This window comes from Ascaphus truei, chromosome 15 (assembly GCF_040206685.1).
Source record: "Ascaphus truei isolate aAscTru1 chromosome 15, aAscTru1.hap1, whole genome shotgun sequence".
Classification (NCBI taxonomy): domain Eukaryota; kingdom Metazoa; phylum Chordata; class Amphibia; order Anura; family Ascaphidae; genus Ascaphus; species Ascaphus truei.
In genome coordinates this window covers 11,023,560-11,044,366 of record NC_134497.1, presented here as the reverse complement: position 1 = coordinate 11,044,366, position 20,807 = coordinate 11,023,560, and the positions used below count along the sequence as shown (strand labels likewise).

General features: G+C 44.3%; 1 protein-coding gene across 25 annotated transcripts in view; it reads left to right on the top strand.

The window, feature by feature from the left end:
- Positions 1–201: 201 nt before the first annotated feature.
- Positions 202–20,807, top strand: part of BCAS1 (brain enriched myelin associated protein 1) — an 80,139-nt gene continuing 59,533 nt past the window's right edge. For all 25 annotated transcript variants that reach the window (XM_075571582.1, XM_075571576.1, XM_075571574.1 and 22 more), the window contains exons 1-4: positions 202–339; positions 8,960–9,038; positions 9,998–10,076; positions 18,997–19,511. In XM_075571582.1, the coding sequence (XP_075427697.1) occupies positions 8,970–9,038; positions 9,998–10,076; positions 18,997–19,511 (663 nt within the window). In that variant the 5' untranslated portion in view covers positions 202–339; positions 8,960–8,969. The remainder of the gene's footprint in view (positions 340–8,959; positions 9,039–9,997; positions 10,077–18,996; positions 19,512–20,807) is intronic.

Here is a 20,807-nt window from a genome sequence, read left to right as displayed (position 1 = left end):
ACTGTGTGCTATACTGTAACTGTGAAATGCTTTGAGTCCCATTGAGAGAAAGGCACTATATGAAATAAAGTTATTATTGTACTGTTGGTAGTTATGTCTTATGTTGCAAAAACCTGTGAAAGTGAAACCCTTTTTTCCCCCCATCGCACTGAACTATAGGCAGAGTGCAGTCTGTCTGCGCTCCACCCCTTACTTACTCCCTCCCAGTGTGTTATCATGCAGGTGTTGCAAAGAGCAAAAACTGGAGGAGCCCAGCACTGGCATAGGACCTGCATGTGAATATATCCATTGGGAGGGGATAGGGACTGCAGAGAACACCAGCCTATAAGGCATCACAAGGTAAGATAGCTGCTCTTGATACATATTCATGGCTTGGTTTGTCCCTTGATTCACTTCTTGCAATGAAAGGTCTCTACCCAGCCATTCAGTCCTGGAGATGTATTTCTGCCCACTTCAGCACTGATGAAGGTCCTTATTCGATAAACTATGATAGTGCCGATCCAGCACTTACACACAAAAGGCCAGTAGTGCAATACTGGGCCACAGTGGCAAAAAAGATATCACTAACGCAGAGCATCTTGGCCACGGAACTTAAGCTCACTAATGGTGATCAGTCAGATCGGGCACAGGACTTTATCCAGCCGATGACCATCATTTCTGACTTTTGTGATTGAGATAATAATAATTGTTTGTTCTTGTATAGCGCTGCTAGTTTTATGTAGCGCTTTAGAGAGACATTTTGCAGGCACAGGTCCCTGCCCCGTGGAGCTTACAATCTATGTTTTTTGGTGCCTGAGGCACAGAGAGATAAAGTGACTTGCCCAAGGTCACAAGGAGCCGACACAGGGAATTGAACCAGGTTCCCCTGCTTCACACTCAGTGCCAGTCAGTGTCGTTACTCACTGAGCCGCTCCTTCTCCCGGGATGTGCTTTTATAGTACCACGGACCTTTAACAGAGTGGCTACAGAAATGGCACTGATACTTTAAACAATATAGGAAGACATATTAGTAAGGAAAAAGCACTTGCATCAGAACAAAGCCAAACCTCCCGGTGCTTTCAAGTGGTTTCATTTTCTGTAATAAATGTGTGTTCTTTTTGCACTGGTTCTGACCCAGTTGGGGGATTTCATTGGGTAGATCATGTGGCTGCAGTGTCTGGCTGATGAACAGTTGGCCCGACATTGTTCAGAGCTTAGAGGATGGGAGCTGTGATTTTTAAATGAGCCACAGTGTTGATTCATCTTATACTGCAGGTTTGGTCAGTCCATTTGTATTCTAATGTATTCGGACTAAAAGGGAAATCTAATCCATGTGCATTCTCATGTTACACCCTGCACAAGTACTTAAAGCCGCAGTGTTACCCACTGCTTTCATGTAGAGCAAAACACATAGGCGAGTTAACCCCTCGGCTGCCAGAGGACTTGTAACACCTTGCAGAGCAATGCATTGCAGACTCCATCAGCAAAGGGGAAATAGTTATACAATACGGAACAAGGTCTAAATAGTAAAGGAATTCCTCACCCAAAGAGCTTGCAATCTACAGTCACTGTACTGACACAGGCTGTTGGCACGTGTTCCTCCAGGTTCATACGATGTTCTATGTTTAAAAAAAAAAAAAAATGCTCCACGCCAGATGTAATTGACTCAGGGCGTTATTTGTTTGCATTCATGGAGTCACTTTCTCCAGCACTGTGGAAATATATTGATCAGATAATGAGAACTTGGTTGTCTAAGGCAGGGGTGCCCAATTCCAGCCCCTCCCCCCCAACAGCCCAGTGTTTCAGAATATACCTGCTTCAGCACAGGTGGGTCAGTCAGTCCCTGAGCCTCTGATTGAACCCCCTGTGCTGAAGCAGGGACTGACTGAGCCACATGTGCAGAAGCATGTACTGACTGAGCCACCTGTGCTGTAGCAGGGATATCCTGAAAACCTGACCTGTTGGAGAGGCTTGAGTTGTGCATCCCTGGTCTAAACTCTACCTAAAAGATCATTTCATTATTTGCTTTTATAAGATTTGTTGCTGTGCGATGCAGAATTTAGACAGAATTGGGACTAATTGTCTTAGCGAAAAGTGTTCTGTGAAATATTCTTTCTGCTTGGAGCGGAATAGATAATGGAAGCATGCTCATTGTTATTCTTACACTGATATGTGTATGTATGTATATCTCAATATAGCGCCCACAGCTGAACTCAGCACTTTACAAGAGTTACAGTTCCGGGAATTATAGAACAATAAGTGTAACAAATAAAATCAGACAATAGGAAAGGAAATCCCTGCCCCGGAGAGCTTACAATCTAAGTGATGCAGAAAGAAGTTTGTCTCACACCTACTTCCCATATCATTTGTGCAGCTCATAATTCTTCACATTGCTGCATATAACACCCTTCCCAAATAACAATCAACTTAAAGATGCTTGTTCACAATACATTTCTGAGCATCAGCTTGAGAGCAAAAATGTCACTTGTCGAGCTTGATAAACAAGCTCAGTGTTTGGTGCCCGAGGCACATGGAAATGGAGTGATTTACTTAAGGTCCATCCCAACCAGTTCCTCCCACTTTGTTACGGTCTGGAACCAGTTTGTATTGACTGGGTGTATTTGCAACGTAGGACATGTTTTAGAATCAAAACATAAAAGAGAAGAAAAAAAGAGAAAAAAGATCATAGTGCAACTAAATACAAACAACAAATCACTGATATAGTATACAAATATAGACAGCAGTTTAATATATGATTAAAAATACACATAAAAACAACAAACAAATGTTTGTTGGGCAGGGACACACTAATAAAGTGATGGCATCCAGTAGGGCTAAAACTGAATTTTTTTTCCCTGCCCAACAAACATTTGTTTGTTGTTTTTATGTGTATTTTTTAATCATATATTAAACTGCTGTCTATATTTGTATACTATATCAGTGATTTGTTGTTTGTATTTAGTTGCACTATGATCTTTTTTCTCTTCTTTTTTTCTTCTCTTTTATGTTGTGGTCTTACATGTTTGTTTGTTTGAGATTGCTTTGAGGACACTTCCATGGAACTCATCCCAACCCTTTGAATTGGACTACATTTGGTCAGATTTCCATTTCATTTTGGCGCCGGTTTATTTTTATTAATTGTGTATTTTTTGGTTTGTGTCACCTATTTTTCCTGGCAGCCTTGGCCTTAATATTTTAGGAGTTTACATATATGCATTAGTTGTTTAAATTGACACTCATTTTTGTATTTTTTGCAATAGCGCTGTTCCCACTGCCCTTCCCCTTTATGTTTTAGAATCAGCTCACGTTCTAAACACAGTAGCAACTAATGGGCTATTCATTAAAGTGTGTTATTGCAAATTCAGCACAGCCGCACGGAAACGCAAATCAATAGGAGTTTTCCTATGCAGTGGCGTATTTCTCATTAGGCCAAGGCGTAGGGCGGCAACATTTTGGAGTGGCAAAGATGTCCGCCCCCAAATACAAATGCCGCGCTCTCAAGACTATCGGGCCAATGGGAAGGCCCTTGCCTGTGGCGGTAGCCTCCATGCTGCCGCCCCCTCCTTCTCCTTCCGAATTGCAGTGTCAAGTGACGCCGCAGACGTCAAATGACATCATGACGACGCATTGCCATTGCGACACGACAACGTGACGTTGTTGATGAAATGACGCCGTGATTTGGAAGCAGGAGGGCGGCAGCAAGGAGGCGACTGCCACAGGCAAGAGGGGTCTAGGGGCGGCGGATCTTCAAATCTGCCGCTGTTCTTATGGTATATTCCAATGGGCACTATCGCACTTCAATGAATAACCCCCTATGAATTGTAGTAACAAAGAGGGAGAGGGAGTAGGAAATGTGATACCTTTTTTTGGACCAACAAGTAGTTGATATGTTACAAGCTTTCCAACATCTCAGGGTTCTTCATCAGGTATCATACTACCTACTCCCTCCCCCTCCTTTGTTACTACATGGCAAAAAGGACCAGCAGGGCGACCCACCCTTCTTTGCCCCGAAGAACTAAAACTGATAGGTGGCTTTGTATGCTACAGATACCTGGAGATATGGTCATAGGACACAAGACACCGAGATGTTGGGTAAAGAGGGCCTTTGTTACAAAAAGGTCTGCTGTGTCGGAGAAGGTCTGACCACCGTTTGGATAGAGCTTAGAGCTTTCCTAAGATGGAGATTTGGTGGAATAACAAAGGCCAGTTCTTGCAGTGCATGCACGCACGTTAATGGATGGGAAGCAGGGGGTGCACTGGAGTTATAATGTGCTATTTCCAGCTCGGAGGATGCTGTGGTTCCCAAGACACTTCCGACCGGTACCGTCCCCTCTGGGGTGGCACGAAATGGTGCTTTAAACCTCCCACGTCATGCAGGCCAATAGGAAGGTGTAACATCATCCATTTTGGCTTCCTATTGGTCCATATCATGTGGAGGATTTAAAGACCCGTAAGTACCGGCACTACCAATACTGGTAAGTATATCGGGAACCAGTGGGAAATGAACGCAATGCCGATCAGGGGACACCCTGCTTCCTTTCCTGGTAAAAAGAAATTGGGTCTGGTGGCACAACTGCTTAAAGATCTAGATGATAATCACAGCCAATATTCAAATCTGTCAAAATGGTGAATAATAACTTTATTTCATATAGTGATTTTCTCCAAATGGGACACAAAGCGCATCACAATTACAGTGTAATATGCGGTGCGCAGCACATAGGAATGTTACAGACACAGTCCCTGCGCAGGTGAGCTTACAATCTGTGTATGTTTGGTACAGATAAAGTGACATGTCCAAGATCAAGAGGTGCTGACACCAGGATTTGAACCAGGTTCTTGGGATTCAAACTCAGTGTCGTTGTTTACAGAGTCAGTGTCTTTACTCACTGAGCCGCTGCTTCCAAAGTGTAAACACGCACTAGTAAAACACCATGTGATTTTCCACTACTGAAGGGATTCATTTACCAGTTTGTTTTCTATGCACAATGTCCCGTGTCTCTCCTTAACCCTTTGGGTCACCTGTAGACGTAATGGGGTCAGACGCCCCAGAAGCCCTATGAAACAGTAGGTACGTCACTATCTCGGTGCTCGTTTTTGTAGCGGGGTCTGTAGGATGTGGACTCCTATTCCGATCCATCATCAGTAACGGGACGAGCAACGGGTCAAAGCAGCAGTAACAGAGTCTTCCAGTTTGACTGGGCCCTTCAGCTAGTTTTCCATCAAAACCAGATTAGAAAAAAGTACGCAGAGAAGAACCGAAAAAATTTCGTAATGTAATCTTAACTATATTTAAAGGCTTAAAAATTATTATAGTTTAACAGAGTGGTTTTCAAACGTTTTTGGTTAAGGAACCCTATAATTACTTTGTGATATTCTACTGAACCCCAACCCTCTCTAATAGCGCGTCTAAGATTGGATGCATTGTAAGGAACCCCAACCCTCTCTAATAGCGCATTTGAGATCAGATGCATTGTAAGGAACCCCAACCCTCTCTAATAGCGCGTCTGAGATCAGATGCATTGTAAGGAACCCCAACCATCTCTAATAGCGCGCCTGAGATCAGATGCATTGTAAGGAACCCCGACCCTCTCTAATAGCGCGTCTGAGATCAGATGCATTGTAAGGAACCCCAACCCTCTCTAATAGCGTGTCTGAGATCAGATGCATTGTAAGGAACCCCAACCCTCTCTAATAGCGTGTCTGACATCAGATGCATAGTAAGGAACCCCAACCCTCTCTAATAGCGCGGCTGAGATCAGATGCATTGTAAGGAACCCCAACCCTCTCTAATAGCGTATCTGACATCAGATGCATTGTAAGGAACCCCAACCCTCTCTAATAGCATTTCTGAGATCAGATGCATTATACGGGACCCCTGTGCTCAAGCAGGGATCGATTGTGCCACCTGTGCTGACGCAGGGACTGATTGAGCCACCTGTGCTGAAGCATGTATATCCTTAAAACCTGGCCTGTTGGGGGGGGGGGGGGGGGTCTTGACGACTGGAGTTGACCACCCCTGAACTACATAACATTGTCAAAGTTCCAGTTCAGCATTGGCAGAGATGTTATAAAGTTCTGCGTGGTAGAAATACTCGGCAGTTTCCTGCAATACATCATGGTCTTCATACATAAATTAGCAGAGAAAATGCTGGACAGCGCTAAAGTTAATTAGTGACATAAATATGTCTCGTTCAGTTGCATAATATTTTAATTAGGCGATCGGATCTCCTCGCATTCGTAAACAAGAGCAAGTACTCCGCACTGCTGTGTGTGTTCATCTGTGAATTCATCTTCATTATACTGCTGTTTCTGGTCAGAACATCAGAAGAGGCGCAGAAGTCGTGTCTCGTCAATCAGTCCAGCCTCTTCAAGTGAATGGGAGAAAGCACTAGATAGAATCTGGGTGCAAAAGCAGGCAACATGTGCAAAAAAAACCAACTGTGCTTGCCAGCAATTCACTAAGCATGAAAGCTGCAGTTGAAGCAATATCCTACAGGTGTGTTTTTTTTAAAATAAATCAGTTCTGTACTATGAGAAACTACTTGTAGCATTAAAAAAATAAAAATGTTTTAAAGACATTTTTAATGTTTCTAATGTAGGAAGGATTTCCAAAGTGACAGCCCCGTCCCCTTCTGATAGGCTTTGGCTCTTGAGCCCCGCCCTCTCTCTAGCAGTGCACCAATTGCATCTTGTAACTGCTAAGTCAATCATATTCCAGGACAACATTGCCCAAAATGCTGTGCAAGAACTGAATTAAATAACCCTGCGCAAGCGAGCGATTACAGGAGAACGGATCGATCTGCAGCTTAGCTAATCACTTGTTAGTATGCAGATAGTATTGATGCACATATTGAATGGGGGGGGGATCTTTTTTTTTTTTTTTAGAAACGGCAGCTTGAACTGCAGCTTTAAGTCGATGGGCATTGCTATGCAATTAATATGCTAACTCCGATCCAGACCCTTGAGGAGGAAGAGGAAAAAGGGGGGGAACAGGAAGAAGGGAGGAAGAGGAAGAAGGGAGGAAGAGAGAGAAAGGAAGAAGGGCAGAAGGGAGCGGGAGGAAGAAAGAAGGAAGAGAGAGAGAAGAAGGGAGGAAGTAGGGAGGAAGAGGAAGTAGGGAGGAAGAGGAAGTATGGAGGAAGAGGCAGAAGGGAGGAAGAGAGAGAAAATAAGAGAGAGAGAGAGAGAGAGGAAGAAGGGCAGAAGAGAGAGAGAAGAAGGGAGGAAGAGGAAGAAGGGAGGAAGAGAGAGGAAGAAGGGAGGAAGAAGAGAGAAGAAGGCAGGAAGAGGCTTTATATGCCCTGTTGCAGGGTACATGCAACCACACACGCGGGTTCCCTTGATAAGGCTTATTTATTGAGCCTTAAAACATACAGCTCACAAAAACAAAATAGCTTCTCATCAGCAGACAAAAAGAAAATAGCTTCTTCTTCAGCAGTCAAAAGAAAATAGCTTCTTTTTAGCAGACAAAACAAAATAGCTTCTCTTTAGCAGACAAAACAAAATAGCTTCTCTTCAGCTTATAAAACAAGGCATCTTCTCCTTTGCATGCAGGAAACAGACAGTTCATCACATATGTACTTTGCAACACAGACCTTATAGCAGTAATCTCTTCAGTATTTTCAGTCCTGTTTCCTGACCAGCTAGCTTACATGTGTGTGTAGCCTGGGGGTTTTAAACACCTTGATTATGCAGCTGGGGTCAGACTAATTAAGCAGCCCTTCTCCACTGAAAGTTAACCTCATCACTGCTGCACTGCAAACTTAGACATATGTTTGCCAGGTATATGGCTGGTGACGTTCATTCACCCTGTCACATGCCCCCCCCATATTTACAGCACGTGAAGAGATACCTGTGAACGCACCTGAGGCACCAGGGAAATATACAAATGTAAATATGCAAAGTATATTTAAATGGTTGACTAAAGTAGAGACCTCTGTGTTAACATATTAGCGAGTCACTTTGGAACCCTGACTGATCTGTGATTGGTTGGAGAAACTGTGCTGGAAATGTGTGATTGTTAAGCTTTTTAAAGTCCGTTTTGGTCAGTTTTGTGCATCGCTAATGTGCATTAAAATGGGTACCACACAAAATCATGCCAGCCGGTACAGGAGGGTTTAGAACAATGTATAGAAAGATGAATATTATAAAGACTGTAGACTGCAAAAACCAAGATTCCGTTTGCTGAGGCCGTTTCTCAGGAAGGTTTAATGTCCATTTATTTAAATGGGGCTGTAATCTTGCCAAGCAATGGGAGGATGGCTTCACAGCATACTGAAGGGACATAGGGGGACATGTCCCAATCTGGAGCATTGCTGGAACATGGTTAATATCAGCTCTGGGGGAACTCCCGGCTTCCCAAGAAACTTAACGGAGAAGGGGGCCATACTTCACGGAGGTTTAAATCCCCTGCAACACGTGAGCCAGTAGGAAGCCTTGGCAGATGATGTCACAGCTGCCTATTGGCCCGCATGACGCAGAAGATGTAATACTCCATTTTGTTTCCCCTTGAGGGGATCGTAACCAGTATGTATCAAGTGAACTAGGGGGCCCCCAGAGCTGAAATTAATGCGTTTCAGCTCCGGAGACCCTCTAATGTAAACATTCCAGGCTATTCGTTCAATTAACCCCTGCATTGCTAGTGTTCCAAAACAATACATTGCCGTTTCCTCTGGCAGCAAAGGGGTTAATTAAACTGGGTTACCAAGAATTCCCACAGGCCTTAAACTAGAAAACACTTCAGAATGCAAAACACATCAAACTGCTGTTTATAACAAACACTTCATTAAAACACCGCGGACGTGACGATGAGCTATGATAAGAATACTTCCCCGTGTAAATAATAACCCCCCAGCCTTTAATCTTTCCAGGTACGGGTGGCCGAAGTGAAACCGCCATTTTCCAACTTGATAGGTTCCCAAAGGCTTCGTGCTTTCAGAACTTATTAAAGGCCCGCCAGTAATTGTTTCTCTTTCCACAGAGCGGTTATCATGGGCAATGAAATGAGCTTGTACGAGAGAGCAGACGAAGGCCCGAACACTGCAGGAAGTGATTCTGAGGTAACTATGTGACACAGACCCTTATCATGAGCTCAAAGCCTTCAAATGACCCCAAAGTCATGATTTCAAGAATAAGCAGCACTTAATAATTAATGCTTTATAACAATTAGTTTAATATTTAAGCAGGTATGTAATAACATGTGTGTACAAATATGTATGCATGTGTATGTATATGTATGTATACACACACACTGTATAAAATATAAAGGCCCATATTTATTAAGCAGTCTTCTACCAGAAGGCATTGAAGGTAACCGTACCCCTCACGTCTATGTATAACAGCGCCCAAAGGCATTCTAAAGTAGAAGACTGCTTAGCTTATATGGGTCAATATAAACAAACACACACACACTCACACATTATATGATATATCTCTATCTCTCTATCTCTCTCTCTATCTATCTATATCTACACACACACACCAAGTAAGCCCTTAAAATATTCACTGTATTACCACTATACATAGCACGAGTAAAAATCTACTCATTCCTTAAGTGTCTATCAAATGTGCAAACTAGTTTATCAAGTTTCATACCGTCTACGAAAAGACAGCCGTTTACTGGGTATGAAGAACATGATGGCGAAGGGAATAATGAATGCATGTGTCAGTGTGTCTATTGTTAAATGAGTCAGTGGTTTAGAAACAGAGTTCGAATAGCTGATTCGGCCTTCCTCATTCCTATCTTAAAGGCAGACTCCACCCTTCCTAAACCAGCCATGGAAACAACTGTATGCGTATTCTATAGGTGCGAAAATGAAACGAGTGAGGCAGAGCTAGAGACCAGTGTCCTTCATTTCTGTGTCCCCTGTAATATATATTGTTTTAAATGTGTCAGCGTAGCTGGCGCTGCTGAGTTAACAATAATTTTCCATTGGAAGTATGTTGACGTTACACCAAAGCACAGCTTTTCTAAACGGTGCTAAGCCTTAACAAGGACCGTCTTTCTTCATTGTTTTAGTTGGCGACTGAACTTCAGAATGGACCCGCCAGCCTTCAAAATTCTCCACCAATTCATTCCATGAAAGGGAACGACTGTGGTAAGAGCGGTCCCCCCAACAATGCCGGCATGTGCCAATGGCTACATTTATTGGATAACCAAACTGATATAGGTATTTTTGGGGGAAATTAATCAGAATTTAGGCAGTGAAACCATTTGGGGGCAGAAAAAATCCAAAGCTGAATGTACCCTTTAAAAGATGTCTCCCCTATGTTTTTGCATGAATCTCGGGGGATGGAAACCAGTCTACACCGGGCACTATTTGCATCTATTTTATGTTGCATCAATGTCCATTAACTGGCGTCAAAAAAGTCCCACAATTTAGAAAGGAAATGTCAGTTTTTGTGTCCTTTCGGGGTCGGAATACCATCAAGTAGAAGGTAACATGCTTGAGTCATGTTGGACACCATTTTTAAACGTCTACTCTATGTGTATACTATCGGAAAGGAACATCGGTGAGTTGATTAATTCAACTGCAATAGTTCTGATTGGGGCACCATCTCATGAGGGTCTACTTATCAAGAAAGTGGTCAGCGCTGACGCCTCATCGCAGGCATACCCTTTGGGGATAGACGTTACGGATATTGATATGTAAAATGCAGATAACGCAACACAAAAAGTAATCTACCCCTAAACTGGTGGAGTGGCTGCAGGTGACACTTACATCCATGGACAGAGTGACATATGCAAACATAAGAATATTCTGCACTGCCTGCAGCTGTTCTGTGACTGCAAAATTTATCACATCACGGGCGCGACCGTCTCTCTGTGTTATGTCAACATTTCTGTGTGTATTGAGGGTGTGAGCTGGAGACTGGACTGCCCTCTTGTATAGATACTGTAACTTCGCCTTCATTCCATAGCAGATATATCCTGACACAGAGTGAAAGTATGTGTCTTATCTATAGGCATCAACTATATTTATTTTCTTATATAGCGATGGCAGTGTACGCAGCGCCGCGCATGGAATTTTTCGAGGCATAATGAACCCCTGTCCCGTAGGGTTAAAGAGGGAGTCCAAGCAGCGTACACTATTCTTCGCTTTAATATATGTAGCCTTTTCTTACCTTTATTGAAAACTAATTACCTAAGCTGTTGATCGATTCGTTCTCCCGTGACCGGTCAGCAAAATCTTGCTTCCCAGGGTTCACCAAATGGCTCGCTTTCAGTTTCAAATCAACCTTTTAGTCAATGTATTACATAGTTACATAGTTACATAGTTACATAGTAGATGAGGTTGAAAAAAGACATCAAGTTCAACCTATGCTAAAATTAGACAACAGATATGTTATCCTATATCTATACTTACTTATTGATCCAGGAAGGCAAACAAAAAAACCCAGAGTCATATCATCCAATTGTAACTGATCAGGGGACACGCGCCTCTCAGCGAGTCCCCGTCACCTCTAGCTCCACGGCAGCCTCCTGCCCTGCTTCTCCGCTCTCTCAGCAGCTTACCTCCTCCACGCCGAGCCGTTGCTCTGCGGCGCACGCCGCATTTGCATGCACGCGATCGGGGCGCGCGCACGGCAGCCTTACAGAAGGCGCGCGCACCCGATCCTCTTGCCTGCCCTCCCGTGCTGCTGGCGCCACCCCTCATCGGCTGCAGGCCATTACTAGCTATCACACCCCTGCCTCCCTCCTGGACCTATCCCTGCGTTCACTCAGACAGGCCTCCGCTCCTCCCCTTGCTACCATTGGTCCTTCCTCCTTTATTACCTCAGTCTGCCCTCTCCGTCGTCGCTCAGCATAGCTTCTCTGTGGCTCCTGTGTGCAGTACCTTGTGCTTAGCTCTCTGTTCCAGCTCCTTGTTCCTGTTCCTGCCTCTGTTTGGATTCCCTTGGTTTGATCTCGGCTCGGCTTTACTACGTGTACCTCGCTACTCCTGGACTCTGCTTTGGACATCACCATGCTGCTCTCTCCTGCCCCTGACCCTTGGCTCTTGGACATTAACCCTCCGACTTCTGGTACCCCGGACTCAGCAAGTATATGGTTAACCCTTTTCTCACCAGGCCCGGCAACGCAACTTACCACACTCCGGGCACGCCCTCACTGCTGTGGGTGCGTGTTATACCCTTACCCACCTCAGTACTGGGGACTGGCCAGGTCTGCGCGCATACATGCATTACACCAATGATATCTAATAAGGGGAAAAATACATTCCTTCCTGACTCCATAAATTGGCAATCGGATTAATCCCTGGAACAACATCCTTCCCATATTTACGTATTTGGTATATCCCTGTATACCTTTCCTTTCTCAAAAGATGTCCAACCTTTTTTTTAACAAATCTATTGTATCTGCCATCAGTCTCCAAGGGTAAAGAATTACACATTTTAACTGCCCTTACTGTAAAGAACCCTTTCCTTTGTTGCTGGTGAAATCTCCTTTCCTCCAACCTTAAGGGATGGCCCCTGAGTCCTTTGTACTGCACATGGGTTGAATATTTCTTTTGAAAGCTCCCTGTACTGTCCCCGAATTTATTTATATATAGTTATCGTATCCCCTCTTAGATGCCACTTTTCTAATGTAAATAAATCTAATTTATCTAGCCTCTCCTCATACGTTAGATTGTCCATCCCCTTTATTAATTTGGTGGCTCTTCTCTGCACTCTCTCTAGTTCCATAATGTCGTTTCTAAGGAGTGGTGCCCAAAATTGTACTCCATATTCAAGGTGTGGTCTTACTCATGCCTGCTGTCTACAAGCACTCCTAAATTCTTCTCCATCAAGGATTCCCCCAATTTATCCCCATTTAATTTGTATGTTGCCTTTTTATTCTTGCATCCCAAATGTATAACCTTACATTTATCTGTATTAAACCTCATCTGCCATTTACCTGCCCACGTGTCCAGTCTCTCCAAGTCCTTCTAGAGAGAAATTTTCAATCCTGCTCTGATTCTACTACCTTACACAATTTAGTATCATCAGCAAAGATGGAGACTTTGCTCTTGATGCCAACCTGAAGGTCATTAATAAACAAGTTAAAAAGCAGGGGGCCCTGTAACGATCCCTGAGGTACTCCACTCACAACTTTAGCCCAACCTGAAAAAGTTCCATTTATGACACCTCTGTTGTTTGTCCTTTAACCAGTTTTCAATCCAGGTGCATATATTTTTACAGAGTCCAATTTGCTTTATACAGCAAAAATAAAAGACGCTAAATATATAACCGCTCCCATACTCAGAGCAATTTCGGCTCCGGGGACCTCCAGGTTCCCGAGATACAGACCTCCAAAGGGGGTGATGGTATCTTGGCAAAATTTAAGCTTGCGCATCACATGGGCCAATACCTGATGATGTCACAGTTTCCTGTTGGCCCACAGGGCGTGAGAGCTTTGAAACTCCGCCATTACGTGAACCCTGCTAGCCGGCTACTGGGCCCAAGGGACAGCCTTAGGATTTGCGGGGCCCAAAGTAGCACGCTGGAAGCGGGGCTCCTGTAACAAAAAAAGGGCAGAACTTACCTAGACCAACAGCCCTCCACTGGCAACATCGCGGCGTCATGTGACGTCACATTGCCATGGCAATGAGATGCTGCAGAGGTGGCTCGCTGCGGAGAATGTAAGAGCGAACGCACACAAACACACCACCCCCCTCCCCTCTAGACACACACCTATCTCTCTGCTGGTCTGGGGGCCTGCGCTCCCTCCTCCAGGTCCCACCTCCGGCCAGGTGAAAGTTGGCTCCCGGCCCTGACAGGAGGGAGCACGGGGCCCCCATAGGCGTGGGGCCATGCCCTTAGGCCGGCCTGGCCCTTATGGTGTAGGTAAGTATCCCCGGAAACAGAGGGTCCCCAGAGCTGAAATGAATGGGGCTCAGCTCCGGAGACACCCCTGCTTCAATCCTATGTTAAAAAAATAAGGAAGGTTTGCACACACAAAAAAAATGGCCGGCTTGGATTGCCGCTTCAATGAGGCATTCGAGACAAAATCATTGCACTATTTAGTACCTTGATACATTGATTGAGAATAAAAACAAAATACCGGTGCCTCCAAAAATAGATATAAATAAAACCTGACCAAATATAAAGTCCAATATGGCTGAAGAGAAATCCAGGGAGGGATCTTCATTGAAGTCTCATGGGAGGACAAACAAACAAATAAGACAAAAACAAGAAAGAAAAAAGAAAAAGATCATAGTGCAACTAAAAACAACAATAAACAAATAATCACTGAAAAGATTGACAAGAAAATAATTACAAATTTAATGCAAATGAATAAAAATATATAAATGAAACAACAAACGCATGAATGTTGGGCTAGAGACACTATTAAGGCGATGACATCCGGTAGGGATAAAATTGAAACCCTACTTACAGCAAGCTGAAAGGTATAAGCCCGTAGCAAAACTGTCCAGTCCTTCAGACCAAAGCCTGTGTGGTAGATGATATAACACAGCCTCCAAAGATCCATGATGCCGGGACGGCCACTACTGTCACACTGACAGGTATCCAGGTGTGTGAGGGGTGCCGCAGGAGAGAGCCTGGACCCGCCGCTACCGAAGGGATCACTGAGGCAATGCACGCAGACCAAAAGGTCTCGCGATAACTCGGTGACGTCACCCCGCAGCGCGAAGGCAGGGGAAGCACCCGGGCAGGGAGCAGGGAACTCAGAGAGCTCAGGCTGGGTCTGGAAGGGACATAGGGCTACCGGGGGAGAATGTCAAAGTCTCAGCCAGATAGAAACCACCCTAAGCGTTTCGTGACGTCAGTCACTTCGTCAGGGGCATGATTGATTGATTGAGAAGAAACACTTCACTCAGGATAAATCCACATTGCAACAAAACATACCAGATTTTTAGAAAGACAACGGTCAGCTTTGGGGCTTGTTACCTAAAGCAGCTATCCCGGCTGCTTGTTTTTTTCTGTGTTTTTATTTATTTTTTTACAATATTTGAACCGAGTAAGGATTTCCCAGACCTGAACCGTGGTATTTTTTTAGTGCCAGGGATCTGCCGGTTTACCATATAATTACAGTAGTTGGTACCATGGTTCTCCTCCCATCCCCTGGGGGAAACAAAATGGCTGCCACAACACAGACCTCTAGAATCCATTGGTATTGTATAACCAAGGGTGCCATCTTAAAAAAAAACAAAAACCACAGTGCACCCGTACTAACAAGTGTAAGAATCTGAGGGACTGTAGGGTCTCCAGGGAGGAACTGAAAATATCTCCAGGGAACCCGATCCGGTGCAAATACTGTCAAATAAACACCTACATTTGGAAGGGATTACTGCTTTAAGACCAGGTTTGCTAAACTGATGTTATGCCTTAAAGCACATTAAGGCCCATTCAGGTTACATTACACTAACACTTAGCACTGTTTAGCAGATCCGAGCCTGACGGCGCATGCAGAGCGCTATACCGCGGTCTGCAGGCGGCGTTCTGAGGCACGGGGTGTGTGGCCAAAACGGGCTGCGTGGGCGGGGCCACGACACCGGCCAAACTAAAAACAAAACAAACTGGTCGTAGCCCCTGCCGGATGACGCGTCACAGTGCGCAGTGAACTTGGGAGCGAGGGGGGACTGGGGATAGCCAAAGAGCAGGCAAGGGGCTGGCGAGATTCAACGTCAGATCCTTTATCCTCATCTCTATTTACCCGTATTTTTGTGACCCTCTTGTCTTTGTGCTTAGGTATAAATATTTGTGTTTGGTTACCGGGTGCAAGTCTGATCCCACCATCTGTATCTCCGAAGTATGACTAATGCCAGAGGGATAAATTCAGCATTGTATCTGTGTAGTATTTGGAGAATTGCCACGTCTACACACAACAAAGCTATGTTTGCCACATTCATTTTTAATGTGTCACACTTGTTATAATTAGTATGTATTCATAAAGCTGATATGGTACAGCAGGGCATATAGATTTTACAGGCGTGATATATTGGTCACCTGGGCAGTTTACAATCAACTAAGATTTGCCTGAGTTGAGATAAATGATGCCTTGTGACCTTTATATTTTAAATAGGAATTAAAGATTCAGTGTTTTTGATTAAGAAACTCTATAATTATACAGTATTGTGAAATTCGGAAGAACCCCAACCCTCTCTAATAGCGCGTCTGAGATCAGATGCATTGTAAGGAACCCCAACCCTCTCTAATAGCGTGTTTGAGATCAGATGCATTGTAAGGAACCCCAACCCTCTCTAATAGCGCGCCTGAGATCAGATGCATTATAAGGAACCCCAACCCTCTCTAATAGCGCGTCTGAGATCAGATGCATTGTAAGGAACCCCAACCCTCTCTAATAGAGTGTCTGAGATCAGATGCATTGTAAGGAACCCCCAACCCTCTCTAATAGCGCGACTGAGATCAGGTGCGTTGCGATGTCAAGTGACGTGATGATGCCACGTTACCATGGCAAAGCGATGGCGTGTGACGTCACATTGGAGACGTCCGCAACATCATTTGACTCTGCGATGCAGAAGGAAGAGGACGGCAGCGAGGAGGCGGCCGCCACATGTAAGCGCCTAGGGGCGGCAGATCTTCAAATCCGCCGCTGATTGCAAGCTCACCTGGGCAGGGACAGCGCCTGCAAAAATCCTATGTACAATGCTACTAACCTGCGATGGATTTCCCATTACCCAGGCCCAGGGCATGCATGATTTGCGCATGCACGATTGGCGCATGCGCTATTGGTGCACGCACACCAGCTGCTGGCAAGTGCCGGCTTCGTATGTGTGATTGTCACTTGTCAGCGCAGATCGCGCATGCGTGGCCGGCAATGTGACGTCACACGGCGTCACGTCAAATGACCCTGGAGGAGGAGGGCGGCACGCGGTAAATGCCTAAAGGCAACATATTTTTAAATCTGCCACTGCTGCATAGTGCACACTATACTGTAATTGTGATGCGCTTTGCGTCCCATTGGGAGAAAAGCGCTATATGAAATAATGTTTTATATACATATTATATATATATATATATAACGTGTTCTGAATCTTTATGTATGTGTGTATGTATGTCTTTATTTATATAGCGCTATTGATGTACATAGCGCTTCACATTAGTAATACACGCGACAATCATATAAATAACAAATAATACAAATTACAGATTATGGGAATAAGTGCTTCAGGCACAAAAGTAACATTTCGGAAGAGGAGTCCCTGCTCCTGAAAGCTTACAATCTAATTGGTGGGGAATATAAGTGGATCAGGTAATAATGTTGAGATTTTAATAACTCTTAACATGTTTAAGACCTGTTATACCTGCTCTTAAAGAAACAACCCTGTCTCACTAACGTCAGCATGTAACATTTCCATCCCGTTTTCCACGTCCCTTTTATTTCACATGCCTTCAAGTGAAAATAAGAAACAGGCGTGACCCTGGCTGACTCCCAGCTGTTAGTGTAACCTAGTTCCGCGGATTACAATATGGTGATTCGGTTGCATATTATAGCGCTGGAAGGCAGGAAGGCATGGTCTGTCCCTCCTGTGCTTTGCAAATAGAAGTCATGTTGCGGTTTCAGCGTATTTGACTTTGCTATCTACATATAGATTTTATTAACAAAGGGTGTGACTGGGTCAGATTTATGTAGCAAAACTGCTGCAAAAAAACAGCACATGAATCAAAGAAAGAAAAATCATGTTGCTCTCAATTGGATATTTCCTTTGATAAATCTGTATTTTTTTTTGGGGGGGGGGGGGTTGTGCCAGGTTTATCTGCCAGGTACCCTAAGGTTGCAGCAAGAAGTCTTTGGTGAAGATAAATAGCAAATTAGAATATCACTTGTGAGCAGGGTTGCCACTTTCTATTGAAGGCTAACCAGGAGACTTTTTGCAAGAAACATTTTTGCATGTATTTATCTTACCTGCGGTGAGATTTCCCGGCAACTCCCTCCGGCGAGTTCCAATCGGCATGGCTCCTCGATGTCAAATTTTGTGCGTTGCCATGACAACGCGACGTCTCGGCGTCAAGCTGCGTCAAGTTGCTATGACAACCGGGCGCCTTATGGCACTGAGGCATCACGTGACGCCCCGTTGTCATGATAACACCACGTGACGCAGTAATGTCACATACCGTCCCATTGTCATGGCAACTTCGCGCCATTTGACGTCACGAAGCCATGTTGACAGGATTTGCAGGGGGAGATGCAGAGAGATGATGGGAGATGCCGCCACCTGGAGATAAGCGCCCGGAACCCGTAGTCTGCGGGTCAAACCCGGAGTGGTGGCAACCCCGATAGTGAGCGCATTCACACAGACAGATCTGCAACCCTGCTTATCACATTATCTCTTATCATACAGTGCTTCCTCTGCAGCCAGGGATTCTGGGTAATTACAATCAACAGTGTCAACTTTAACTTCATATCCACTTTAACATGGCACCCCTACACAGCTTTTCAGCACAGCCAGGGTTACAGAAGTGCAGAGCCGGTAACCCTTCTCGCAGACAGCTGTTTTGACCTTTCGGTTCTCAGCAGTGTGAGGATGGTTATACTGGCTTTGCAAGAGAAGAGGAAAACAACTTCACAGCATATTAGATAAGCGCCTGTTATCTGCGACTGGAAATCCCTCTACCCAAAGCTATTTGATTTACTGTATGCCATATTTTATTGTATTTCTGTCTAGTATACTACGCTTAGAACTAAGAAGAGATGGGCAAATGTTTACCCAAAATTCCAATTTGCAGCAAACTTTGAATTTTTTTTTGATTTTTTTTAGCATTTTTCGAATATTCACAATTTGTTTTTATTATTAGAATTATTATACAAATACTGACAATTTGGAAAATAAGCAAATATTTCTAAATGAGAAAAATTCTAAATTTAGGGAAATTTTTCATTTTTCAAAAATGCGAAAGAAAAACCTGAAAGAACGTTAAGATATTTCCCCCGTCTCTAGATCTCTACACATGGTTGGCGATTAATGCATTTCAGGCTCCACTAAATTCAATGGATCAAGTGAACTGTGATTTTCTTTCCTTGTTGATTTATTTGACTCTTTTCTGCTCTTTCAGTGGATGCAAAAGAAATGGTCCAGCGGGATCAGGTGATCATTTCTTCCCAGAAGACAATTGTGATAAGTCCCATTGCCAATGGGAATGAGGCCAAGCCCCCCGTGCCAGCGGCTAAATCTCGTTTTAGACTCTCTGTTTCGCAACCTTCCCCCGGGCGCACTACATTCCGAGCCATCGGACCTGAAGAAGGGTCAGAGATGCCTACAGAAGAGCCTCTCATGATCCAAGGTCAAAAAGACAACAAAACAATAGTGGGAAACAAGGACCAAAATCCGGCACCTCCATCTGCACCCACTGATCAACCTCCAACGACCTCAAATTCCACGGGCGTGGAAGCCACACCCTCCAAACCCAAAGAAATAAGCCTTTTCGACAGGATGTTTAAGCCGGAAAAGAAAGTGCAGGTTGAACTTCCTCTTGAAATCCAGGCAGAGGAAACGCAAGTGCCAAGCGTCACAGTGGAACAGAATGCAGGATTACAAAGCAGCGTCCCACGGAGCTACAATCCAGCGCAGGCAAGTAAATATTACGCTTACTCAATGTGTAATAATGCACATGCCTTCATTCGATTCTGATTGAATCCACAAAACACCACCAATATCCTCAATCGAGAGCTTTATTCTGTCTTGCAAACATATCAGCTGCTTTTAATGGAGTGGTCACAGCATATACAGGCATACCCCGCATTAATGTACGCAATGGGTCCAGAGCATGTATGTAAAGGGAAAATGTACTTAAAGTGAAGCGCTGCCTTTTTCCCACTTATCGATGCTTCGGTACAGGTAGGGAGCCGGTATTGCTGTTCAGGACGTGCTGACAGGTGCATGCGCGAGCTGGTGTTTGCCTATTGGGCGAGGGGAACTAGCGCGTCACTACTACGGCGGTCTGTAGGGCAGAATAAGTGTCCATGACTCGCGATACGAGTGTATGGACACAGGGGTATGGGGCTATTGAAAATATGTCCTTATTCGTGAGTGTACTTAAAGTGAGTGTCCTTAAACCGGGGTATGCCTGTATATGGTTTGTACATTATTAATAAGTAGCTGAAAGTACTCATCGTTGCTCAGGAATTCTTAGAAACCAACTTTATCCCTCCTCTTCTCCTCTCAACCCGTTACCTCTCCCTCCACCCCTCTTCTCTCTCCTTCCCCTCATCTGTCTCCCTCCCACCACTGTCCTTTAATACCTTATGATGTCCCCAATTCTTTTCGTCTCTCTCCCCTTCTCCATCATTCTTGTTTTTTCCTCACTTGCCAACTGACTTCCTCTCTTTCTTTCTTTGTCTGCTTTCTGTGTAAACGTAATAGCCATCTGACTCTCCTTATCTGCCACCAGGCTATGTGCATTATGATGTCACGTGCCAGATACACAGCCTACCATGTACAACACCCAGTGGCTGACTTGCTTCAAGAAATTGTTCTAAGTCATAGAATTCAAAATAGAAAGTATCGAATTGTATCCAAACAGGCAGACACCTGCTCCGTGATCTCAGGAAGCACCATGCAAAATGTGGTTTCGATATCTTAAGAGGTGTCTGAATGCATAGCGAACAGATAAATAGCTTTCCAAAATACAGCTCAACCCCGTTATAACGCGATCCGTTAAAACGCGAATCCGCTTATAACATGATGTAAGCGTGGCTCCCAATTTTCATATTTATGAATACTTTACAACACGATTATTGGTGTCTTAAATACTTTATTGTACAATGCACACAATTGTACATTATTACTAATGCGATCCGCTTATATCGCGATGTGATTCTTTGGACCCCAAGCACAGCGTTATAACGGGGTTTAGCTGTATATAGG